Source organism: Genypterus blacodes, unplaced genomic scaffold (genome assembly GCF_046128005.1).
Source record: "Genypterus blacodes isolate CSIRO-AG114 ecotype Tasmania unplaced genomic scaffold, CSIRO-AGI_Gbla_v1 ptg000070l_1, whole genome shotgun sequence".
Taxonomy (NCBI): Eukaryota; Metazoa; Chordata; class Actinopteri; order Ophidiiformes; family Ophidiidae; genus Genypterus; species Genypterus blacodes.
Window position 1 is genome coordinate 2571253 of NW_027466880.1, and position 27035 is coordinate 2598287.

At 43.5% G+C, this 27035-nt stretch overlaps 1 protein-coding gene across 3 annotated transcripts; it reads left to right on the top strand.

Moving 5' to 3' along the window:
• The first annotated feature begins 1261 nt into the window (after positions 1 to 1261).
• Positions 1262 to 26907, top strand: LOC143005298 (SLIT-ROBO Rho GTPase-activating protein 3-like). 3 transcript variants are annotated; one of them, XM_076156611.1, is made up of 22 exons: positions 1262 to 1827; positions 6614 to 6809; positions 10067 to 10229; positions 11515 to 11577; positions 12795 to 12986; positions 13212 to 13340; positions 13561 to 13782; positions 13884 to 13985; positions 15389 to 15586; positions 15704 to 15788; positions 16947 to 16974; positions 17767 to 17869; positions 18827 to 18887; positions 19530 to 19607; positions 19925 to 20059; positions 20202 to 20307; positions 20385 to 20612; positions 20962 to 21035; positions 21134 to 21314; positions 21794 to 21943; positions 22662 to 22980; positions 23272 to 26907. In XM_076156611.1, exons 1-22 carry the CDS (start codon positions 1761 to 1763, stop codon positions 23734 to 23736), a joined length of 3345 nt encoding a protein of 1114 aa, XP_076012726.1. In that variant the 5' UTR covers positions 1262 to 1760; the 3' UTR covers positions 23737 to 26907. The 3 variants fall into 3 exon arrangements, with proteins under 3 accessions (XP_076012726.1, XP_076012729.1, XP_076012728.1); XM_076156614.1 differs by lacking the exon at positions 17767 to 17869 and adding an exon at positions 18503 to 18533; XM_076156613.1 differs by lacking the exon at positions 1262 to 1827 and adding an exon at positions 1989 to 2052.
• The last annotated feature ends 128 nt before the right edge of the window (positions 26908 to 27035 follow it).

Below are 27035 nucleotides of genomic sequence, written 5' to 3' on the forward strand. Positions count from 1 at the left end.
TGTTATGCTTGCTGTAAATGTGGGTACTTTCTTTCCGCAGATGCTTTCTGTTTAGTACTGAGTGTGGTCCTTTGGATGCTTTAAAACTTAATTGTGTCTCTTTTATTAATGCTGCAACTTGTTTTCACATTCATCATGAATTTTGTATTATGCTTTGTCACACTGGTGCCACTTGCCTATAGGTTGTTGCATCTGTTTCCATTTGTTGCATCTGGAACTGTATCAGCAAGATGTTATTTTTGAAAGCTGTTGCCTGGAGTCTGCACTGCACTAGAGCAATAGGGCTCAAATGCACCATACAGTATGTACGTAGTTGTAAGGGATATTTTTTATCAGAAGAAGAAAATACTTTGAAAACAGTGCTTCGAAATGGTTGAGAATAACCTGGAATACATTCCAAACGCTTGGAGACACACAGAGAGGCTGAATAAAATAATAAGGAAACATATCCCCAGGGTACAACAAATCCTCCAGCTGTGCCAGAGCCTAAACGCAGCTCTGCAGGGAGAAAAGGAAACTATGAGGAAACCAAAACTATGAGGAAGACCTGAGAACATACTGCAGCTCTGACTCAACTGCTGTCAGACATGGGGCGGGTGTCTGTTTCCATGCACTCACCTACCTGTCTTTCCATTCAAAGTGTCCAAACATGCCCTTTGGCGTAAAGCGGAAGGATACACTTATTACACAATGTTCTTACGACTATTTAGTTTCATTCGATACTGGCAAATACTGTACATATGAAATCACATCCTAGTGCATCTATATCGCCCTATACCACCATACTTTCGTTCTTTGTCATTTTATTCTGGAAACGGGATTACATCCACCTGTGAGAGTCACTTACAGTATAAACTATAATAGGCTGTTTGTTGTCATGGTACTGTTTGCCACATCGCTGCGTGTGTTTGTTAATATACTGACATACCAATCCATCTGATTGTAATGATTGAGTTATTGATTGATCCGATGTTCTGTAACTCTAATCCTAAACCAGCTCACCCTAAAGAAATCGTTCTGCGGTCACTTCCGGGCGGGATGTTGACGTTTGTGCAGACTCCTACTCTTCCTCCGATGAACATAACGAACCCCCTGATCAATAACTAACTATGTGTGATGCCACCAGCCATCTGTTTATTGGCAAATGTTTGCGTTTATCAGTTCCACTCGGGCCAACCTCCAGTCACCCGTGAGAGGAGCAGGGGTGAGGGGGGAGGCAGGGGGAGGAGCCTCGCTCACATTGACTTTCACATCCACTCAGCCTGCCTCTGCTGCAGCAGTGAACTTGCAGGGAGGAGGAGGAGGAGGAGAAGGAGGAGAAGTGGGGGGCACCAAACTACACAGTCTTATGGATAAGGAGAGGAGAATTATAAGAGAAAGCGTCCAGATTTCCTGCATCTTTTTTCTCCCCACCCAGGATTTGTACCATGCATACCAAGCGAGGACTGTTCTCCTATTCGGCGAGGAGTGTGTGTGAAGAGGAGGAGTGGTCAGACGCGGATTGCGATCTGCACTTCTAGCTCGGCGTTGCCTCCAAAGCAGAAACAGCCAGAGCAAAAACCCTCCGAGTGCGCCAGATGCCCCGAAGTTGTCTGTGTGTGTGAGTGTGTGTGTGTGTGTGAAACAAGGGGATGGTTGCTATCTCGATCGGGTGGTGAAGTATCCGGAGAGAGGGACCGCATAGGGCTCCGAAACAGCTGCATTGTGCCAAGACTGGTGACTCTCCTGGCCCGAAGATTGCACAATCCGCTGCTGCCAAAATGTCATCTCAGGCCAAAGTCAAGAAGGACAAAGAGATTATTGCCGAATATGAGACTCAAGTAAAAGGTTGGTGGCGTGCAGGCCCGCTCACATCGCTCTGTGCTGTTGCGTAACTTTGCCACAAGCTTTATGTGGTTTTTAGTGTGTTTTGCAATGCTGCAAAGGGTGGGACGGGCTGCATATTGGTCCATGACATTGGTTCTTTAAACAATAACAGCCTCAGATTAACAGATTATTTGAAAATGAAATCACACCCGAACCATTCTGGGAGGGAAAGAGCTTCAATCAAGCGTATGTTTTCTGGGTGACCATGCTGAACCTGTTTGTCTGTATTCCAGTGAAGATGCCTGTAAGCCAGCCTATTGTGTGTGTGTGTGTGTGTGTGTGTGTGTGTGGCCATCTGATCTATTGGAGGATTGTAGTTTATTCTAAGTGGGGCTGGTTTGATTTGTCATGTGCTGCACACTCAACATGGGAACGGCACCTTGCCCAGTGTGTCATCTAATTATCCGGAGCATGTTATGATACAGATGTGGAGAAGGAGGGGGTTTCATGATATACAGTGACGGCCTGTGTCATCTAAATCAGTCCAGTGATCAGGGTAAATGAGTGACGAGTGTGTCCCCGCACATCAGGGCAGAGAAAGTGTAACTGCAGGAGGGAGATGGAATTCATGAGAAGGTCACGCAGCACAACAGTTCACAAAGTCCATAAATAATGTATGCTGTCAGTATGAATTATGAACCATGAAAGGATTTCACTGTCTGCCACTAAATATGTGACTGGTTGAGCCACACACACACACAAACCCAGAGAGAAGAGACCTGACATTCTGGAATGTGCAGTATATATGTCTTAGTTTCCTACACTGCTGTGAAGAAGTGAGTTGCACGTTGACATATTTGCCTAAGTCCCAATCTTGAAGACTTTATCCTAATAAGTCAAGGTTACGAATGCTAACAGTAAACATAGCACACCATTATCTGTCTACTGGAGTGAATGGTGCCCTTGATTGGACCTGCATTTTGAATTAAATGCTGATCTGTACAGGAGCGTTATTATATTATTGTGAATATTATGCAGCTATCTTGTAACCCTGACAGTTTTTTGCGATACAATTTTTACGTTAAAATGAAACCGTATTGGTGGCAGTCCCTGAATGAGCTTTGTCTGAATTCAGCTCATCTAATTCCTTTGTGACTTCAACTGCAGCAGTGATAATAACCACATAACCTGTGAACAACAAAATAACAACCAAACCGACATCATTGTTGACAAATTTTGATATTTTATCCCATCACTGCTCAAACAACACAAACACCATGTAGCCATAAAGCAGTTAATGATGATTCATAGCCGTACAGTCCAGCACAAACACGTTTTACAGCCCGAGAGCCCACCGAGCGTCTGGATGTTCACTCACTGTTGTCTAGAGGAAATGAGCAAAAGCTTGTGCAAGGCATGAAGAGAATGCTTGTCATTTTGCAGACAGAGGTATAGATTACCTCTCCCCTCCCTCGCCCTCTCTCCTTCTCTCCCTCTCTCCATCCTTGTGGCGGAGACAGAGAGCCATCACTGCCCCGTCTCTCGTCTCAGTTTCAGGAAAAGCTTTTAAGCTGACATCTTAAGCTCATTTACAAACTGGGCTCAGATCAGTTTGGCGCTATCAGGGCTTTACTCTGACATCGCTCTCCAATAGTGCTGAGTTGCTGCACAGACACAATGTAAGGATGCACTCTGCAGGGTTTTTATTAAACATGCCGCATCTCTGAATACAGCAGAGTCTCAGTCACATATGCTGTCTGGCGTGATGGCGTTCTTGCTCTGAGGTCGTAGAATCATAGTATTATCACGCTCGTCGCACTGACATCACTGAGCCGTGAATATTCATTAAGAAAGAACAGACCTGTCTTTGTCTTATCACGTAGTCCTACACAGGTAAATATATCGTACTCCTATTTCAGCTGTTGTTGTGGCTGCAGTCTTGTATGAACACAATGAAGCAGAGGAGTAGAAATAGAAAAGGCTGTAATATTCGCTTGTATAAATGATTGGAAAAGAAGATGGGCTGAGGGTTTTGTTGCTCCTGCCGGCCTTTAAGTAATCACTCTGTCACAAAGAGTCACTGAGTAGCAAGTAGCATCTTACTACAGCCTCTCCCGACCATAATCAGTGCAGATACGCATTCCATGAGGATCATCTGGACACACCCCTCTGTGTGTATTCATCACAGTGAAAGAATGTGAAGACCGATGCTGTCTTCAAATGTCACGGTTGTGAACAGTGAACCAGTCTCTTTGTTGTACGTGTTCTGGTCATGTGCTGACGAATGCATCGCATAAACACACACACACACACACACACACACACACACATAGATATCCATTCTTGCTGCTACCTCTTGGATTTTACCGTGCACAAACTATCATTCCTCTCCGTGTTAATAAACACCGTATCCATAGCGACGGGATCAAATGTGCATACTTGATTTGTGCCAAATGATGTCAACGTGTCAGTCTGGCTTAGACCTCATGCGACCAGTCACGCATGGCTTAACCGTAGACACAGCCCCCGGAGAGGCCTGAGCGCCACTGGCCCTGGCGATGACCGGTCTGGGCCTGCTTGAATAGGTTACCGTGGTGACAATGACTTCCCATGTTTGGCGTTTTATGCTGTGGTGGTGCCGCAAACTGGCGGATCTGCAAACCTCTTCCACCATTTCATCTCTCAGACGTGCTGTGTTTGGGCTTGTTGACAGTTATTTTTGAGGCGAAGACGTTTATGTGTGATTACCTTCACATGCTAACCACACACACACACACACACACACACATTTTACAACCCCAGCAACTTTATGCTCCATGTTGCATAACTCTGCTCCTATTTTGAGAATGTATATTTGATATTTCGGTGTTGAAGTATTTACAGCAGGAGCTTAGCTATACTGTTGTGTAACGATACGCTCTGGGTCAACACAACCACATATTTAGTTTTGTTTCAGTTTTGTTTCAGTTTACGTCGCTTCAGCCTTTACCCTCAAATCTCTGGAAGCAATTAATTTATGCTCAAAATGCTCGTTAAAGTCACCAGAGCGTACCGGGTTTTTTTAACCAGTCCGGGCTAGGAAAAAGTAAACATCATGGATAATGGTTTCATTAGTGAAAGTTCCACATGCATTTGGGATGTGGAACATTTTATTCATTTGGCACAACGTTGGCCCCAAGCAGCAAACCTGTGTGAGGAGCGGCGAGGTTCCTTTTAATGAAACATTTGCTCTCCTATTAGAGAGATGACTACATTTATCTTTAAAGGTTTTCTTCTTGGTATATTCTGTGGTTGAACTCCGTCTCTTGATTATGCATTACTCAGTAAGTCTTCATTAAAATGACTTCAGTCGTTGTAGGTCTGTTTCAGCGCATCAGAGTGATACGTAGTCGTATTTTGAACTTGATTTCCGCCTCCTTCGTCAGCACAGGCTGTTTACCGAGTGGCGAGGGGAGAAACTTGGCCTTGTCCTTGGCCATTATGCTAAACAGACAGACTGCTGGGGCTGTCAGAACATAGAGCTGGCCTGCTCCCATGGAGATGCCTCCAGAGAAATGTAACCAGGCAACTGTGCAACTATGGGGACCACAAGGGGCACATCTCCAAACGCCATGGGACGACATATTTATTCTGTCACCGTCTTTCTTATTCTCCCTCTCACTCTTGCTCCCATTGTCCTTCCTTTCTCCTTCTTCCATTCATATTTTCACTCAAACGTACGCAGACAATGTGGGACGCATTCTCAAATCCTTTATTCCTGATACAGGAACGGCATTCAGAGCTAAACAAAAGGACCTTTCATCCTCTTCAGCCATCGTTTCCATTGATAAATCTCTGCAAAGTTCCTTTCAGTCCATTAGCAATCGTATGCATGTTTGAAACGCTCCGTCACGACAGAATCTTCGGTGATGTCAATAATTGCCTGACCACTTCGTATTGTGTCACAGAGAAGCTTTGTTCGATCCCCCTCCTGTGTGTTCATGTGTGTATCTATGTAACAATACCACATGGATGTGAACTTATCTGCACAGTTTCAGCTTCCACATCATTTGTGCGAGAAGATGGATGGAAGTCAAAGGTTCTGGAATGATTTGCATAGTTACTGCAGCGACACATTCAGCAGCCAATCACCCACAATAAGAGTGACATTGTAACTTCATTTCTATCTCCTGTAGCTCCAAATGAGAAACCAAGATGGTGTAGTTATACAGTTATTTTCAGCTCTGAGTCACAGTTATCACTAACTTGAAGAGCAGGAACTTTTCAGAATGTTTGCCAGCAAAGTGAAACGTTTCTCATGTAACATCTGTGCCCTGTTTGTTAAACTCGTATGATCTGCATGTTCGAAATTCAGACTTAAAAACTTTATTCTCCACTGTCAGACTTGGGAGTTGAAGTTTCTAAAGCTCACCAGCAGAAACCACAGCAGTCTTGTAATCGCAAGAAAGCCCGCAATGTTTTTCAAGACAAACTTCTCTGTGGGCTCTCTCAGCACAATGCTTTTTGAGGAGCTGACCTATTTTAGTTTTTCCGTGCTGTCTGCTGCAATCATCAGACATGCATCGCACATGCACGTGTGGCGCCCCTGCATTTAAAAACACACACGCCCTTCCCCCACAGACAAGTCAACAAATGCACTTTGACATCCAGTTTTATCCAATTATGATTACTTTGTTCTGTCATTAGTGCGCATGCCAGCTTGAGTTACTATATCATGTGTTACAGCGTTACAGACGTGTGGCCCGGTAATGCAAGCAGGCTTTGATTCATTCTGAAGCTGGTGTCCTCCCTTTTTTGTTTCCTGCAGAGATTCGTAACCAGCTGGTGGAGCAGTTTCGCTGTCTGGAGCAGCAGTCAGAGTCGCGGCTGCAGCTACTGCAGGACCTGCAGGAGTTCTTCCGTCGAAAAGCAGAGCTCCAGCTGGAGTACTCCAGAGGCCTGGACAAACTGGCCGAGCGCTACTCTGCCAAGATCCGCACCTCCAGAGAACACCAGCACTTTAAGTGAGTCTCGCCGGTGTCTGTCTGTCTGTCTGTCTGTCTGTCTGTCTTTCCGCTCACGCCCCCGCAAGAGCAACGTAGATTTCAAATGCGGTCCAGATTCATACTGATTGCTGGCACGGAAAACAGCAAGAGGGCAAAGGAAAGAAAGAAAGGATCGGCAACAAAAAGGAGAGGAGGGATGAAAGCAGAACTAATGACCTGAAATGAAGCCAGGGCCGGGCTAAGGAAGCTTGTGGCCCCGGGCTGCTGTGTTTTTCTCAACTAGGTCAGGCTCTTTATCCAGCACCCCCCCCCCCTTTTTCTCTGTGGCTGTCATTTCATCTCCATTCTCAAACAACTTCACGCTAGACTGCTGTCTAAATACTCACATTTTCGTCAATGGACGCAGAAAATAAGTCGTAATTTCACTCCAGTCTGGAAGAAACAATGGTGGCTATTTTTCACAGACGGACGCGTGTTCAAGAAATAATCACACCCCACAGCATGTTGAGTAATGGGCTGTTTACAATGTTTCAGTTGGGTTCTTTTTGCTATCTGTCTGGCTCACTTGAACCACTAGCTGGATGGCATAATAAATAAAATACCCCATTAGAATTCACAATTTGGGACACTCTGCCCTTTTCTAACAGAACACTGTATTATGCACTCATTATGGTGGCATTAAATCAGTAGGAAGAGGCAGAACCTGCCCTCTGAAGCACGCTATGTTTGATAAGTAGGCAGTTGGACACCCTTTCATGTGACCTGGCTGTGTCAGTCATGGGTTAGCAGGCACGGTGATTTATTCACCAAGGTCTTTTCTGATCTTCTCTGAGTCTTCCAGTCAGTTGGGTATAAAGCTTAATCATGGACGAGAGCTTCGGTCACTGGGACGCTGATAAATGAAGCGTTCTCTCATAAGGAGAACCCAGTAAGAGATTCACTTTGCATGACTTCGCTCTCTCCCTCGTACTGTCCTATATTTGCCCCCGCGTCATATTAAATGCTCATCATTGTATCGGTCTTTCAAAGGCTGGGACTCAAACTCACGCACGCAAGCTAGCCGACGAAGTCTCTGTCATGAATGATAAAGAGGAGTCTTTGCTTTTCAGAGCGATATCTGCAACCGCTCAAATGTTGTTACACTGAAAGCTGCATTTCTTTATCTGTCAGATGTTCATTTCAGACAGATCCAATGAAAAAAACATGTCATGAGATTGTCACAGAACTGATCTTTTCAAAGCTTCTGCTCTGCTACAGCGCCTGTAGAGACGCTATGTTCATGTTTGGCTTTTTTTCTTTTTAATTCAAAGAGAGGATGAAAGGAAACTCAGAAGATCCTGATGCTCAGTGCTCTGATGCTGTACCAGTGAAACGCTTCTATTTCACCAGAAAGGCAAAACCTACTTTTTGGCATCGCCTTTTGATTGGTTTTTGGCTGTGATCTCAGAGCGAGAAGGTGCTGACCTTGGCTGTAACCTGAGTGCAACCTTTTTTGTGTGAAGTCTGCAAGTTCTCTACCGGTTCACCTGATGCATGCAGGCGGCTCAGACACTGTAGGATAGTCGGTGATGCATACTGAGATAATAAACTCCCGGAAATGAGAGACGCTTATAGAAGCTGAGTGAGTTACATGAGGCATAATTACCTGGAACATATAAAAAAAAATCATATATATCAGAAATTATAATAGTTTTTTAATTATTAATATCACTGAATGTTTTGATAGAAAAATCATTGCAGCTGAATTGCATTTGGTACCAAGATCGGTTCATGATTAAATGAATAATTTACAGTTCACTGAGCTCCAAGGCACAACCTAATTACTGCCAAGTAAGTGATGCCCGACATAAGGAATGATTTATTTGTATTTACATTATAAGTTACAAAGTGCTTCCTCACTAAGTGTTAGTTTTTAAAATCCAACCTTTTCAGCAGGACAGCCTCAGATCCTTCACACTATTTACAAGCTGCTAACAGAAACAAAGAAAGAAAACACGTTACTGTTACGAGTGTTTTACTAGTGACTGACGCAGAACAATGAAGAACCTAGACTAGAACCTTGAGGAACTCCACACTTGAGCATACCAAAGCAGGATGTGAAGCACCTAAAGCAAGAAAGATGCCAAATGAGTCATAGAGTCGCTATAGAAGAGACGCAGATCAAAAGCAGCTCAAAGGCCTTGTGTGACCTTTAATGGAAGGTTGCGGTGTTTATGGTTTAGAAGCACGATTGGAACAATTCAGAAAGGCAGCGTACTGATTGATTTACAACTACAGTATACCAGGCAACAAATGAATTTATTCATAATGCATTATAATACAAAAGGTGTGGTTGATTGGTAGTGTAATGATAATGAGATATCTCTGAGGTATTATCAGCATCATTCTGGTTGTATAGTAATGAACTATACATTCAGAATGATGCTGTTGATGCTGTGATCTCTCATCTTCCACGCCATCACATACAGCCTCACAAATGGCCAGAGATGAGCCTCATTGTTTTCTCAGACGTCTCTATGCATCATCTATTCAAGGACGGCTTTCATTATTGAGTTGTCTCTTGAGGTTTTTCGTAGGGAACCATTTTAATTAAAGCAAACTCTCTCACATGGGCTTGTTATGGCTCGGTCCATAGCTACTTATTGCTTGTGTGAAATGAAAGGTTTCTGTGGGTGAAACCAAGCAGATTGTTATCTATCTGACAGTTGCTTCCTAACAATGACACACACACACACACACACACAGCATCAAACTTCACTTCTTATTTCCTTTCTCTTTTACCCGGCAAAAGGAGAAATAGAGTTGGATGTGGTTTGTTTTTATCAGCAGAAGGTGCCACCACTGAAATGTTTAGTATGTGTAAGCTATTCAGAGAGAAAAGAGAGTCAAGCAGACACTTGAGTTTTTGAGGACTTGAATTGAATGTGTGTGTGTGTGTGTGTGTGTGTGTGTGTGTGTGTGTGTGTGTGTGTATTCAGCTGCTTTTTTTGACACCTTGACTTCCTCATTTCTGAGATGCAGATATCAAGTGACAGCACGCAACAACGTATTGATCGTTCTGTAAAATGGCTTCGTTCTGCTTTTTGTGCAAATTTTACTTTATGTAATCGTACAGATGCCGTGTTTGCCAAAGAATACTAGGTGTGTGTTTAAGTTTAATTAATTTCCTCTCACACATCTACAATAAAGGCTTCATCTTGTTTTTAATCTTGGCCTTGACTTGATATTTCACCTGGCAAAGGTTAATAACAAAGTCGTTCCCTGGTTTGTTTCAGAAAAGACCAGAATCTCCTGTCCACCGTGAACTGCTGGTACTTGGTTCTGGATCAGACCCGGCGGGAGAGCAGGGACCACGCCACGCTCAGCGACATCTACAACAACAACGTCATTGTCCGCCTGGCACACGTGGGCGAGGATGTCATCAGACTCTTCAAAAAGGTCAGGACGGCAAACTCAACCGCTCAAATGGCTTGACTGAAGCCCACAGCTGGAAATACTGCCCACACACACACACACACACACACACACAACACACGGGGCAGGAAATCTGAATGAACATCTGCAGTAAGAAGACTGTTGCCGTGGTGCTCGTACAGGGTAATCTGAGACAATTTGGCTCCTGCCGTTGAACTTTACTATAGTGTGATCTGGTATACTGTGGCGCTCCGGTTACCGTGAGGATTTGGCGTCCAAGGATCCACCTGCTGCCTTACATGTTGGCTTGTAAAGTCTTCGTGGTTTACTCACAAGGGAGCCTAGTGACAGGAAGTCCAACCCCTGTCTGACGTGTTTTTACCTGCCAAAATATGCGCCGGTAACAGTAAAGCATAACCTGCTCGGTCCTCTCTTTGGTTACCTCTGCTATATTCTATTTTCGTGCTGCTATTTGTGTTTTACACCTCATCGCCCTTGGTCCCTCGCATTTACCAGGCTCCCCTTTTTACCACATAGAATAGATTGATGTCAAAGTGTATTCTAGGTTATTCTTGTTGCAAACATCCACCTCATTAATGTGCGGGATGTGTGAACGCAGCACAGCAGGGTCAGGGATCAACAATCTGCTGTGGGGATCTTTGATCAGTGCCGTTTTGACAGCATCAGGAGCGTCTTCTTATTTATGCCCTCTAGGGGAGCTCTGGACTGTCATGATGGCAGTGATGAGGACTAATAACTGCCTGCAGAAAACCTGCCTCCCTCTGCAAGATGTTGTCTGTTAGTTGTGAATAACCCTGTTATGCTGCGGTACACAGCGCCAACTAATTAATGCGATGTCGACAGTGGTGTTTCTCTGAGCGAGAGACAGACTTTGATTGGGCTACTTTCCCCTCTACAGCAGTTCCAAAGATGCCGTCTCCTGGCCCACGCTCCACCGCTCGGGTTAGAAGCCCGTCATGGGACGTGTCCGTTTCATCACTGGCTCTTAGCCCCTGCAACTGAGCTGAGACCGTGACACGGCTCCTCGGAAAATGTTCCGCGCTCACCGCACAGTTCTATTTTTATCCGCGCGTACACTCCAGGCATCGTGTTCGATCTGTTCTGGCGCAGGGAGGAGAGATTTTTCTACAGTGGCTGACATTCCTCACTCACAAATAAAACAACCTCCATACAGATTGCGAGTTCTTTTACTTGCTGCTGCAAATGAGATGTTTTTCTGCCTTCATTTGTTCTCTAAATGTGTAATTATCATCACCTCTGCATTTTCATTTCCCGTTCTCCGTTACAGAGTAAAGACATTGGGGTCCAGATGCACGAGGAGTTGGTGAAAGTCACTAATGAGCTCTACACAGTGAGTTTAATCTTGCTTCACCTTTCTCTGTGTCAGCATCCTTTAGCTTTTTCCGTCCTCCTCAGGCCGGAATCTTGTTACCTGTCGAGCAGCTGGCAGGGCGGATTCGCAGCCTCGTACAGGCCCTTTCTTCCTGTGTCCTGAGGATGTGAAAGGGGGAAATCAGCATTATCTTTGTGGGAAGCTATGTGTTTCTTCCCACCTGGCTGTGCTCCAGGTGGACTCAGCAGAGAGGTGCACTGCTCGGTTTAGTTAATGTTAAATGTCTTAGGATGCATCTGCTTATGTGCCGCAACAACTTTACATGTCCCTCTGTCCATTACTGCATTTGTAAGAGGTCATACAGAACACAAAGCACAATTTTGTTAAAGCCACCGTTCAGATTCTGTTAAATTGGACAGCGGTTCAATACTGACAGGGTCTCTTTACAGAATCATTTGTAGATGTATTTACAGGATGAAGATTCTAAACAACAATCATGATGATAATTAACAACAGCGCTTCATAAATCTGCATTGAATTACAAATAGATTTGAAGCAAAACACTTGCGACCACACAAGAGATGTAACTTTATACGTCACTTCACTGATATGGAGTCTTTTCCCCCTAGTTTTCATTCATGCATTATTAAATGGCTGAGCTGCCCCCTAAAAAATAAAAATATAAATCCGTAAAGTGAAAGTCGTTAATGTGATCCGTTTAGTTTTCAGCCGCCTGGTTTCTCTAATCGATCTGCTGCTGGCTTTTTGTAGATATCGAGTAGTTTCTTGTTTCACAGGAGGAAAGGTTGTTCACTGTCACTACTCCTCCTCCTCCTCCTTCTCTTTCTCCTTCTCCTCTTGCTGATTGATCTCACTCTTGCTTTTTTCACATCACTTTCAATCAGGGTTGCTAGGAAACCAGCACTGGAGAGTCCACAAAGGAGAGGCAGAGGTTGTTTAGTTTGGCTGTTTGGCTGTTTGTTCAGTGTTAACTACAAAACAAGAATCTCAACTCGGTTCAAAGTGACGAATTGCTCTGAGCGATGTGGGTGTACTTTCTGTTTTTTAAGAGACAGAATGGAGACGATAAAGCTGGTTTAATTAAAACTGACTCCATTATCGCACCACCTGCCAAATACTTTTTTTGATTTCCTGTTGACATCAATGGTGATCCTTTCATCAGGAGAGTGTGAAGTGATTTCAGGAGAGCTGTGCTGTGCCGTATGTCCTCACAGGTGATGAAGACGTACCACATGTACCACACGGAGAGTCTCAGCGCTGAGAGCAAGCTGAAGGAGGCGGAGAAGCAGGAGGAGAAGCACATCGGCAAGGCCAACGACATCGGCAGCGTCCTGCTGCGTTACGGTCACGACGACCGCCCGCAGAGACGGAGCTCCGTCAAGAAGATGGAGAAGATGAAGGAGAAGGTCAGTAATGATTCTTGTCATTCTCGCTGCTTCACTTTTGTACAAATGAGAGCTACAACGAGGAAGAAAGCTCTTTCTCTACTTTGTGCAGCATATAAGACGCTTTCAGTGTTCAGTTATCAGATAAGATCGATGTAGTAATGTGTTATTCTACCACACAAAGAAGCAATTTTTCAAGATCGCCGCATTGATGTGACTCTCTTGTTCTTCCTCCTCCTCCCCTAGAGACAAGCAAAGTACTCTGAGAACAAGCTGAAATGCACCAAGGCCCGGAACGACTATCTCCTCAATCTGACAGCAACCAACGCCCTGGTTGCCAAATATTACATCCACGATGTCTCAGATATGATAGACGTAAGTAAGAATCAAAAATCGGATTATTGGCAAAGAATCATGGCTTTAGTGTTGCAGCTCATCAGATTCCATCAGCAGGACTTAATGTATATTTGGGCTGCATGGACAACGTGTTTGTAAAAGATCATTAATCTGAGTACGTCTCATGTCAGGCTTACATGTTACTGATGTCCCACAATGTTGCCCCATAATGACAAGATATTCCACTTCTTCCCCCCAGTGTTGCGACTTAGGTTACCACGCAAGCCTGGCACGCACTTTGAGAACCTACCTGTCCGCTGAGTACAGCTTAGAAACGTCTCGCCACGAGGGTCTGGACCTGCTTGAGGGAGCTGTAGACGCCATGGACCTCAGAGGAGACAAGCTGAAGTTTATGGACATGCACAGTCAGACGTTCTGTCCCCCGACACGCTTTGACTATCAGCAACACATGGGAGATGAGGTGAGAACAGTGTGCAGAAGGTTGGGGGTTCAAGAAGGCTGCCTTGCTCATTGGTCTCATCATGTCACCGTGTTTGCTGTGCTTTCTGTCCCATGTGCCAGGTGTGTCAGGTGAGTGCGCAGCAGCCCGTTCAGATGGAGCTTCTTATGCGTTACCACCAGCTGCAGTCTCGACTGGCAACGCTGAAAATCGAGAACGAGGAGGTGAGCGCTCTGTGCACGCTTGTTCACACCGTGGTAATGTTCCTTTCTGCTGATTCAGGCTGTGGATATAAATACATATACTGTACATACACATACACATACATCCACACTGTGAGGAACTGTAATGTAGTGAACAGTAAAGACATAAATATATAAAACAAAAGTGTTTGATTTATTGTTTTTAAGTCGGTAAGTGAATTGACTAATAAACGAATAAACGGGTGAATTAATTTCTCATCAAATGATTGCATTCCTTAAAATTGAAGGAATCAATTTCTCAGCCCTGTGTTGGTTAAGAAAATACGTCATTTTGAAAAATCAGTTCTTAGGGCTATAAATTCCTTTAAACCCCTTTGGATTAACACAAGAAGGTGTGATATGTAGGCGATACATTGTATAGCAACACACTGACAGCTGCCTGAGATGCTGTAAGAGTCAAATCTAAAATACATCGCCAGAACGTATCGCAAAGTACGTGGCACTAAATGCTTTACAGTGCAATCAATGAAATACCACAAAACGTGTAAGAACAGGAAGTTGAGGATGCACATCGACACCTCTGCATATGCATGTTAGAGTGTGTTAAAGCACAAGGTGAAGACACACTGTGCCCCCTCACAAAGCCTTTCAATGGGATTTTGTGGTGCAGCTTCTGAAAGTGTTAAGACAAACTGGATGCATATGAAAAATTAAAAGCTGCTTCTCTCACTGGTAGATAGACAATTTTATTTATTTATTGCAGCACCTGAGGCTTTTTAATATATTTTTGGTAGCCAACCACTGAGACAGATAGCTTTAATTCAATAACCTGTCACACAAACACATAGTACATGTGAGTAAACGCTGCTTACTTTCAGCCTCCATGACTGCCGGCCTGCATTTGTATTTGTCTTTAGTCTGACATTGACATTGTGCGGCCGTCTCATCTTTCATCTGGCCTCCTGCCACAGACTGGGGGCCACCTGGGTCTCAGTGGCCTGTTGGCCTGAAGTCATCCAGGATGGTGTGACTCACACAAAACTGTTTAAAGGTCACCAGTGTGTGTGTGTGTGTGAATGCCCCTGTGCCTGTCCGTTATGAATATGGAAGCGCACATTTCCTCCTGGTCTGCCTCACATGGAAGCAACTTCATTAATCTTTCATGTCACGATGCTTCGTGCTCTGGAGCTAATTACTCAGTAGTTGATGTGAGTCTCTCAAGATGCTGTGAAAAGAGCAACAGCGCACAAACTGGGACTACTACTACTATGTGAAGTGTTAAGTGTGAGTCCAATGTTTGACAGTCGGTCATTTTAATTCCCTTTACGACCTCCATTAAGATTTGATATATGACAAGTATGTAGTTCAAGATTATTCAAATGGCAGCTGTGTGTTAAATATTCCTCATCTGCTGTGTATGTCAGGTGAGGAAGACGCTTGACGCCACCATGCAGACTCTTCAGGACATGCTTACAGTGGAGGACTTTGACGTTTCGGAAGCCTTCCAGCACAGTCAGTCCACAGAGTCCATCAAATCGGCGTCCTCTGACTCCTACATGAGCAAGGCCAACATCTCTAAGAGAAGAGCCAACCAGCACGAGACTGAAGGCTTCTACTTTACTGTGAGCGCTCAGATGGGACAAGCAAAGCAAAGATGCTTCAAATGTAGAGACAAAGTAACTTCAAATAATGCTCCGTCTCTTTGTGTTTTCCTCTTTCTGTGTCTGTCATCCCTGCAGAAGTACAAAGAGTACCTGAATGGCAGCAATCTTATTGTGAAACTGCAAGCCAAGCATGACCTTCTGAAGCAGACGCTCGGAGAGGGTGAGAACTCAGACATAACGCACCTTTTCACCTTCAAAACACTTCCCACGAATGAGCGCTGGACTGAACCTTTGACTTTGACCTTTGACCTTTAGCTTTAACTGATTTTAAAATCAAATCCTTAGCCAACCTGCCAAGTTTGATGCACAGTTATCGCTGTTAAAGCCAAACACCTGTGATTGCACCTCACTCGCCTAGTTGTTATTCGCTAGACATATTTTATTATTCATTTACTTTGGTTAAGGTTGTTATATGTTGAGTCCCCAAAACAACTTCACTGATTGAATTGCTGAGAAGTCGGGCTAATTAACAAACTGGAGTCATTGTTCCAAAATATTCAAGATTCCATTAACTTTATTCATCCTCTATGTGACAATTAAAAATACATTTATCAGTAAATGTTTCACCCATTCTTCTCTGCCACTCTGCCTTCCTTTCCCCACCCATTTTGCAAATATCTCCTAATACAGAATAAACTGTATTTGGATAACCCCAAATAAATTACATTCAGTTTTTCAGATTTAGTTGATTATACTATACACGCTCTTTTTGTGCTTTATACTTCTTTCACACATTCCTCGTACTGAATGCACATTAAATTGAGTCCACAGAGTGATAATGGTATGTACATTTCCATGTTGGTGTCTTGCTAAATGATGCCAGTGTGCTTTTGGCCTGGTTTTGTGGTTGACATAAAGTGGGATTGTGCTGGAAGCTGCTTTACGCATGACGTGATCCAATGCACAAATGTTTCTGATTGACCGATCACAGTAATTAATTAAACCAAAGTGAATGCCCAATGTTAGATATCACAAAATCGTTCTACTGTACAAATCAGGCCCCTAGAGCCTCCCCAGTCTTGTTGCCCCTGGATACATTTTCGCTTTGCAGCAAGCAGGCAGGCCGTCCCCTTCTGGGGCTCTTGTGCTGTTTCTAGGGCGACCGCTGAATGACCACTGCCTGGCGGTGAGTCAAAGGCAGCCATGGCGCTCACCCCATTGAGTGTGTCTGAATAGATGACCATTTTCTCATAACACCCCTTTCCGTCCCCATCTGCCAGCCTGGTGTAGTCAGCCAGCACTCCACTGTACCACTAACTCCTGCCATTGCCAAACTATAGGGTGTTATATTTGCTCTTCCTCTGTTTTTTCATTATAGGGGAAAGGGCTGATTATGGAACTACAAGGTAAGATGTTTAATGGCCAGAGGGTGTATTAAATAGGCGATGGTGTGTAAAATTCTTCACTTGTGCCTGGATGTAGTAGAAATGACCCCAGATTGTGCGAAAAGCCTCCGAGCCAAAAGTTTCTGCTATAGCTCATGTTGGCACCCAGATGGATTATTGATTGTTGGTAATTATTCATAACTCTGCAGTTCTAATATATCAAACTCAAAGCTCATAGTCTCCACGTGTTTTTGGGAGCATCTAAAACTAATAAGCCAATAACAAAACAATTTATAAAGAAATGAAATGTCCATATCTGAATTGTTTCCACTTTTATCAAAGACTTAAAAGTCACTAACCTCAATGTCAGCAGTCCTTTGGCTCCTTTCACTGGTTCTCTGGTGGAAAGTTTCCAATGTCATCATGCTGCAGCTGGAAATGTGTGCAGTAACATTCTCAACACAATGTTAACTTTGCTCTCAGCACCCTCTAGTGGCAGAAACGAAAAACTGCAGGATTTGACCAAAAATGTGTTCCATTAAGATACAGCCATTGTTGATGATTTTTATTGTTATTATTTTTAAATACATCTGCGTGTGGTAATCCCATGTAGTCCTTATTGTTGGTATTGATTGTGTTTGCCTACAACGATGATGTTTGAGAAGTGTCATATTATTTGTTTGGCTACACACAACTGTTGGAAACACTCCGAAAAATCTAACAACGTATAAGTATTTTGATTTGTACTCGTGCCTGTTGTATTAATACTCATAATTACAATGCACCTACTGTACACCCCCACCATCTCCCCAGGCCCCCCACTCTTCCCCCTAAACCTCAGAGAATGCGGAAGTCTAGACCTCGCTCCGTTTTTTACCATAAGCTGTTTAACGGCAATATGGAGGCCTTCATTCAGGTATCCGCCCATTTGTGCTCTTTGTCTCTGTGTGAGCTCAGCTGTCTGGCTAGCCGTCCTTGAGGGCTCTCTCTTCTACCCAAACGTTAGCTCACTCAAGCACTGACTTTCTTCTTCCTCACTGCCTTGTCCTCGCAATCAGTCACCTTTCCGTTTTTGGAAGGTCGGGTGAAAAAAAGCCTATTCTGGGGATGGTTTGTTTGCAAAAGCATCACACCAGTGCATATTTACTTTTTAACATTCTTCCAGCTGCAGACATTGGATCAATTTGGCACATTGTCAGCTGGCTAAGCTCTTAAAGTTCTGCAAATAAACCCATGGCTGCTTAATCTTGCATTGGATCAAATAAGAGCAGACAGAAAGGCTGCACATGGAGTTAAAAATATCAAAAATCAAACGTGTTTCTTCTGAGATCCTTTTCGTGCAGAACCTCTCCCCAGCAATGTCCTCATGTTGCACAACCTACAAGGCACTGATGCTGCGGCGGCTACTCTCTTAGGCCAGGCCCTCCTCTCTCTCTCTCTCTCTCTCTCTTTTATAGATCTGTCTCTGTCTCTCTGTCTCTCTGGCTAACCTGTTGTGGTTGTTGCTTCTCTTCTCTTCTGTCTACGTGCCTTACTGCTGTCTGTCCAGGGGAAGAAGGAATGTCCGTGCCAGGAGTCAGGTACTTATAGCTTCAAGGCGAAGGGATGATGATCCGTGTGCTTAGAACATTTCTGTGCCTCTGTCCTTTTGTGTGAAAAATGCTGTAGTAACTAGTGCATGATGACTCAAACTCTGAACACATGGTTTTGTTCTGCTTGTTATATGAGTAACTGATGTAACCTTTTTCCTCTCGTCCCTGTGAGGTTAATTAGATGTGTAATGAACTGCATGACAATTTATTTATGTGCATAAGATATCAGAGAATCTCTTTGATGTGCTTTGGATAATGGACCATGCTTCTCTACCTGGTAGGACTCTGGGCAGCCGATACCGGTGGTGGTTGAGAGCTGCATCCGATACATCAACCTCTACGGTAGGTTCAAGCTGTGTTAATGTGCTGCATATGCTGCGCTGTGCCCAATGTTACATCACATGGAAACATTAATCAGGTCTGACATTGTGTTTCTCAGTCAGTTTCACTTTTATGCAACAGTTTTGTCAGGGACTCAAACGCATTCTCAATGCCACTCTGTCGTTCTCTCTGTGTGTTGATTAATTGCGTTAACAGACAAAACCTTTTAATTTGTTGAGTCTTTTTTGAAATAAAGTGAATTCTAAAGGCAAAGGCATTTTAATGATGCCAGACATTTGACAGGATCACTTTCCAGTACTGAGTAATAACAAATCCCCATTAAAAAATCTAAATAGAATAAAAACGCTTAAGCATCCAGGAGCACCAAGATAAATTTTGTTCTAATAGACTTGAAGGGATCTGCCCTTTGTTGTGTGTGTGCACCGCTCTTATACTAAAATAGATGATGAGCTTATCTCTAATCTCTTTATATGCTTTTTTTTCTTCTACTCAGTGATTCATCTTCTGGCTTGCACCACTGTAGCTGCTTCATTGTTTGTTTGACATTTTATGTGGACATAATTTTGTTTCATCCACTGATATATACACCGTATATAAGAAATAATATACTGATGGGTCTTGGGTGCTTTCATCTGTCCGCAGGTCTTCAGCAACAAGGTATATTTCGCATTCCAGGGTCCCAGGTCGAAGTCAACGACATTAAAAATGCATTTGAAAGAGGTGAGTCCCCGTGCGACAGGCCGTCTCCGCTTGATTGTTTTTTAAATTGTGTTTTGTCCACCTCAAAAGCCACAGACGCTCCCATGGGTGTCTAAAGTGCAAAGAATGAGCTGTTGTGTCGTTCCTAACCCTGTAACGGCCGCGTAAACAATATTTCATGCATAAAACATGGGATTGCATTCTTGCAGTAATAATAACAGAGGAATCTTACTGCACCATTACCCGTCACCTGAAATGCACATCAGTGTCGTGTTGTATGAAGGAATAGTGACTGGTGAAAGACTGACCGGTGGATTAAATGTATGCTTTCTCTGCAGGAGAGGACCCACTGGTGGACGATCAGAGCGATCATGACATCAACTCTGTGGCAGGCGTTCTGAAGCTCTACTTTAGAGGACTGGAAAACCCACTGTTCCCTAAAGAACGTTTCATGGACCTCATATCCACCACCAGTGAGTCACATTACAGGGAAAACACTCGACATTACACAGTTGTTGATGTTCTTTGGAATATCTCAGCGAAGCTTTTCCCAGTCGGTCAGTTTGTTTTGTCTCTGTGCCATTGTTTCTCTTTTTCTCCCTTTCCTTCTTGCAGAGTTAGACTCTGGTGCAGAAAGAGCTCATCACCTTCATCAGATCACTGTGACCCTTCCGCGGCCTGTGATCATTGTCATGAGATACTTGTTTGCATTTTTAAATCAGTAAGTCCAGTCACAGCGAATTCTGTAGCGTGTGTGCCAGAGTGAAACTAATACTATTACTACCTCCTATTCTGCAGTCTTTCCCAGTACAGTGACGAGAACATGATGGACCCCTACAACCTGGCTATTTGCTTTGGCCCCACACTGATGCCCATACCTGATGAGCAGGACCCTGTGTCCTGTCAGGCTCATGTTAATGAGGTCATCAAGACAGTTATCATTCACCATGAGGCCATCTTCCCAACACATCGAGAGTTAGACGGACCCGTTTATGAGAAGTGCATGACTGGAGGAGAAGAGTACTGGTAAGTAGATGTGTACACAAGGACATTGCTGAATTATGCAACACTTTACTTGTCTATCTGAGCAAAGAAAGCCTTGGCTGACAGTTGGCTGAGTTCTTATGTATAATAGGTAGCTTGTTACAACGATTGTGAATTTGGAGGAATAAGTCTGTATATGTCTTTACAATTTTGGTGCTCTGATGAAATCTAATTGCGGATAGCATAAGTGTCTAAAATAAATAATAGTCACCAACATTCATTTTGAACCAAATTGAAATTGCGTGCTTTGATTTTATCCTCATGTATTGTAGTTTGTAATTTGAGGACTCTTCATCTGTTTCTGTTCCTGTCCCACACGTTCTGTTTTCAGTGAAAGTCCCCACAGTGAGCCAGGCACCCTAGATGAGGTAGACAATGGTACGGGGCCTAACACCAGCGATGAAGGTGAGTGAGCACACACTGTCTTGTGAGGCCTGTAATTGTGCAGCCGTCCAATGAAATGATCAGTTGTCTCATATTGTATTCTGCCATGTTCCCTGCAGAGTTGGAGCAAATCGAGGCCATCGCTAAGTTTGACTACGTGGGTAGAACTCCCAGAGAGCTTTCCTTCAAGAAGGGTGCCTCTTTGTTACTCTACATGCGAGCCTCTGAGGACTGGTGGGAGGGCCGGCATAACGGCGTGGACGGGCTGATCCCACATCAGTACATCGTGGTGCAGGACATGTAAGTGGGTCAGCATTTGTTCATGTAAAGCCGAAGAAGACGTATTTATAACGTAGTTTCAGACATATATCTTTGAAAAACACGAACCAGTCAAGATTCTAATGGCTACTAAATCACCAATTAGCTGTACCACTTAAAGCAGGACAATTTCCTTAAGCAGCAGGAGCACTTTGGTCACTTCCTAATTGTGGCCATCAATTTCTGCCTCCTATCCTCTCAGCAGCGTGCCTTCATCACAGTGAGGTCTAATTAGAGTTAGAGGGTAGTGATCCTTTCTCCCTAATCGCTATCAGCAGTAGTGCTAATCACAGCTAAGTGGTTTGTTTTTGTGTCAAAATCATGAAGCTGAGTGTATGGAATGAATTTGCATAATGTTGTGTTGGAATGATTTTTGCATATCTTGAGTGATCTCCTGCGTGATGCTTTCCTGGGACGAGACAAAGATGTAAAGATCAGTTTGTCTCGTCTCTCCGTGTCAGGGACGATGCGTTTTCAGATGGCGTTGCTCAGAGGCCTGACGGTGATGCCAGTAGTGGGTCGCACCAGGATGACCGACCCTCATCCAGAAATGACCACCAGTCTCCTTTTGAACACACACCTGAGCGCCGCTTTGGAGCAGCAGTAGGAAGGTGCATAGAGATTTACGCCGTATTTAGCTGAGATGTATGCATACTGTAAGCATGATTAATGACATTCTAGGTTTATAGACACATATTTTACTCTCATTTGGAACATCCCTCAATCCATCAGATCATCATCACACATATGCTACACAATCAGTCATGTACACACCAACTCTCACTCACTTATTCTTCAGTGTGTTTCTGTCTTTAATCTATTCTGCTGTTTTTCATTTTATGTCCTGGTTTTATTTTCTTTGTTTCTTTCCCTTTCCTATTTTCTCTGTCAGCTTTTCCTTTTCTGCATTCCATATCTGTAGGTTAGGAATTTCTGAAAAGGCCCACATTTTTATTCGATTATACTGTATATTATGATATTGAATATTATTTATTCTATTAAAATGTCTAGTGTATTTTATTTGTATTGTTTTACTATTATTATTTACTTTTTATATTCTGGAATCTGTAGTGTTGAATAAATCAGTTGTCAAATTTAGCAAATTTTTGGGAAAAACTTATTATATTACATTTATTATGTTACTGTTTCTATGTTTGATCTGTATGTTACCCTGAAAAGCACTATTTTAATTAAAGATATTAGTCCTATTATTATTAATATTATTTTTTATTATTATTTTTATTTAAATGTTTTATTGTGAGTGTTTTCAGAATATTTAGAAAAAAACAACCTTATATCTGCTGTCATTCTCTGAACAATGTTTCTCAGGCTGAGAGTGCGATCAGATGGAGCTGCGGTTCCCCGCAGTAGGAACGGTCCTGACAGCCACAGCCCCACCAGAGCTGCAGACCCACCAAGAGTTCTGCCTCGCCCCTGCAGCCCACACAAGCTGGCTGCCCTCAGGGCTGCATCAGACAGCCCGGAGAAACGCCGTCTCGCAACATTTGGCAGCGCTGGCAGCATCAGCATCACCCACCCTGACAGGAAGGCGTTTGCTGACAGCCACTCACAGCGATCATCTCCCAGCACCACTCGCCATGCAAGTTTAGGAGACCACAAAGCCCTTGAGGCTGAAGCACTCGCTGAGGTGAGGCGGACGATTCAATGTAAATGTCAATTAAAAAAATACTGGGATTGTTTTCTGGTAATTTGGATTTAAACACAGTAAATACAATTATGAGATTATTTTAGAAGTAAACATTGATGTAACCTGATCTTGTTCCTGTGACATTCCAGCAGAGGGCAGTCACAACTTGCCAGTCAGACACTTTTCACATCACAATGCCCTTCACGTAAAAAACAGTGTTGTCTTGTCTTGTCCTGAATAATGATTTATTGGAAGCTCACTATTGTTTTACCTTCTGTTTCTGTTGGTCAGGATATAGAGAAAACTATGAACACAGCTCTGCATGAGCTGCGTGAGCTGGAGCGGCAGAATGTGGCCAAGCACGCACCTGACGTTGTTCTGGACACCCTGGAGCCGCTCAAACACCAGTGTGGCGGCCAGGACCCGCCCGGTAGTCCCCTCCACACCATGGTGATCCGGGATCCGGACGCAGTCCAGCGACGTTGCAGCAGCAGCTCTTCTTCTGAGACCATGACCACTTTCAAACCAGCTATGTCTGCACGCAGGCCCAGCGCCCCGCTGAGGCCGCCGCCCGTCAGACCCGTCCGGCCCGCCCCTGTGCTCGGCCAGGGGCAGGGCACGCACCGCTCCAGCAGCTCCAGCTCCTCTGGTCTGGGCAGTCCGGGCATCACCCCAACCGACAGGATTTTCCCCAAGGCGCCCTCTCCTTCACCATCAAATTCTTCCTCATCCTCGGACAAACAAGGTAACATGTAACTCACAAGGGAGGAGGACGAAGAAGGCTGTGGATATCCAGTGAGCCTTGTCTTCTTCAAACAAATATTGACTGATCTGTGCGATGGATATTTACCACTGATCTTGTATTCCGCCAGTGTAGGATGGCTACTGCTTCTGTCAACTGTCTGACAACACGAGAAATGTACTGCATTACAATGATGTTATAAATAAAGATAGGACATGTGTTATGAATACTACTCTACAATAGGTAAAAAAAAAAAAAAAAACATGCTGGAAAAAAACGTATGCACTGGAAAATATTTTGTTTACTGATAAGGAAACATCTCATTAAAATGTTAAGGATACAAAGGTGCTGTGAGGTTGGACTTTGTATCTGCTTCCCTGCTCAGTTGTGTGTGATCCACTTAAAGAATTGTTTAGCCACCAATTACCCTGACACTCGGTCTGTGCTCGTGGCCTAAGCAGTCCATTTATTACAGCGATAAACACTTTGACACCAATTTTATCCGCAGAGAAACCAGTGATCTTTCCTTGCACAGCCTGACCCACCATGATAAGCTACACTACCATGTGAGGTTTTCTGCGGAAATGTTTTTTTGGTAACCACCATGGCTGAAGGGTGAAGTCAGGGTGGAAGCACCTTAGGGTCTCAATGTTCAATTTAACTGTGCAAAATACAAAAAACAGTACTTGCTTGTGTACTTTGCGTGTATCTGAAAACCGTTGTTGCCTGCTGTTGCTGTACATGACTTTTTTGTACTGCCCCTCCCCTCCCGTGGTTAACACAGGTATTGCACCTAGTGGACGGATCAAGTTGATTTTTGTCTTTTTTTCCCCACCTAGGCTTCGACAGTCCAGACGTCTGTAGCCATTACAGACTAACACAATTTACAAAAATGCATACAGTCAGGGTTGTGGGTTAGAGGGGTGTAGCCAGAACTTACAGTTATACTGCCATATTCAAAATCGATTGACCAATCACATACTTGCTGTCAAATCTTGGGTGGGGACAAAAACAACTTGTTGATCTTGACGGACCATTGAAGTAAATGGAAAAATATTGTTTTCCCATTTAAAGTTTGGGTTCTCAATAAATTCACTTCCTTTGACGCACACTGTATCGTGGAGGGCTTTAGCGTGGTTTGCTTGATTGACAGGCGTGTCAGCCGATCAAACTCAGCTACGGTGGTCGTTGTAACAGCAGCCAGGCCTCCTTCTCTTTGCCCACACCAGATTTTCTGCCCCTAGTAACTGGTAAACATGGCAGGAAGCTCCAAACCAAAACCCAGGCTTCAGAATGCCACTCCACTGAGCCCATAGGTGATGTCACCGATGCTAGGTGCATGTTCCTCTGCAGTTTCAGAGGCCAGACTTAAACCAGCTCAGCTTGGGGAGTTAGCATGTTTACCTAACTGTTACCTATTAATCGTGCCTGCTTACTGAGTGCTAGCATGTTTGCTTAGCAAAAAAAAACCCTGAAAAAACAAACCTGCATACGCGCTGTATGTTCCATACAATAAACAATAACCAAACAATGTCAGCTTGGTGTGGTTGAGAAAGCGCAGACACAGAAATAGCGTGTCTGTTTTAGCTCTGCTTCGAAGCCTCCATTGCAGGTACACATGGTAACAAAAGCAAATAATGCTAGGTACTTATACAATCTGTGGACATTAGTTGTTTCTTTTGGTTTATCTTTATAAACATTTCAAGCCCCCTGTCTGACTGTCTGTCTGTCTGTCGGGCGGACACGCTCTGCACTGGCACCAGCAGCAGAACCCACAAAATCGTGTTGGGTTTCCATTGGCACTTGTGGGCAACAAATTCTACCAGTTGGCTCCCAGTTGTGGCTGTTGGCTAGCAGTGCGGCAGTGGCGGCCTTGCCAGATTATGGCCTGGCTAGTCACCAACCTGGACTGATTGCCAGGCGTACGTTGGGTCTATTTTCTCTTCTTTTTATCAGCCCGGGTTAGCAATTCCACCTCTACCAGCATGGCGAATCATTAGCCACACAGCAGCGCAACCACTGGCAGTCTGAGCCTCTGCCTCTCCCTTCATGCTTTTCTTCAGCATCTCTTTTTCGGATAATGAAAGTAAAGAAGTATGGAAGTCTAGTTCCACCATGTGAGAATTTGTAAAGGATGCCACTTATCTTGTAATTGTGACTTTTTTTCTCTCAAAACTGCGAGTTTCCATTGCCTCTCAGACTGATTATGAAACTAGATGCACTAAACGTCATTATAGACAGTTTGTTTGTCTTTATTCTGGTTTACTCATTCATGTACCCACCTAAAATCAGTAAATTCATTGACAGATCAAAACATGGATTAACCATTCATTGACCAAACTACAAATTCACTCATTTGTAATAGTTTTACATTTGGATGGGATAGGCAGAGCATTTCAGTTTTACTCCTCAAATTCCTTGACTGTGCTGTATAGTAGATTTCTTGTCAATTCTGAGGTTTTAGGATGTTTGGGTCTGTCTGCAGCAAGACTTATTAGTTTTAAGTCTTTGCCAAGAGCCATTGTTGTTGTTTCTCACAATTGCGACAAAGAATTTTTTAGTTGTGAGGGGGAAAAAATCACAAAAACTTGACTGAAACTAACACTTTTTAGTTTCTCGTGTGGTGGAAACAGACTTCCATAAAAAATTGATGAGGAGTTTTAAAGTTTAGATCCATAGATGATCTGAAAGCCTCTGCAGCATAAATCACTTATCTGCTATATGCTCAGTGTGTTCCAAATAGTTAAACCAACTGGGGAAACTTTAATACCCTACTAATACATGAGCATTAAATGCAATAGTGCAACAATGGGACACAGAAGCTGTGTATTAACCACATCCTGGGTTTTGTTTGATTTAAAATGTGTTTTTGGAACTTACTGAGCACACAGATGTGTGTTTTTTCACCAAAATATGTTGGAAAATAAAATATGCTGCAGAAGCTGACAGGGAAGTGGCATAAGAGGCTTTTATCAATGTTTTCATCTTGTTTTGTATCCATCATTGGGAACTCATCACACTTGGGATGCCTTGTGTCCAATATAAATTCAGACATATTTGCTTTGTCTGTGAATGAGGAAATTACCAAATTCTTCGAGCCAACAACCAATACAAGGAAATATGATGGGAAATGGGGACAAATTTCAACAATTCAACAGTATCTCCTGCAATTCAAACGACTAATGCACTAATAACCATTACAGGGAATTGTGTTGCATTTGTCGGTCCTGTGATTTTATTTTCATGAAATTGTACTAAGAACAATATACTATAGCACATCAGTATCACTGAAACTAGATTGCACATTGTCAGT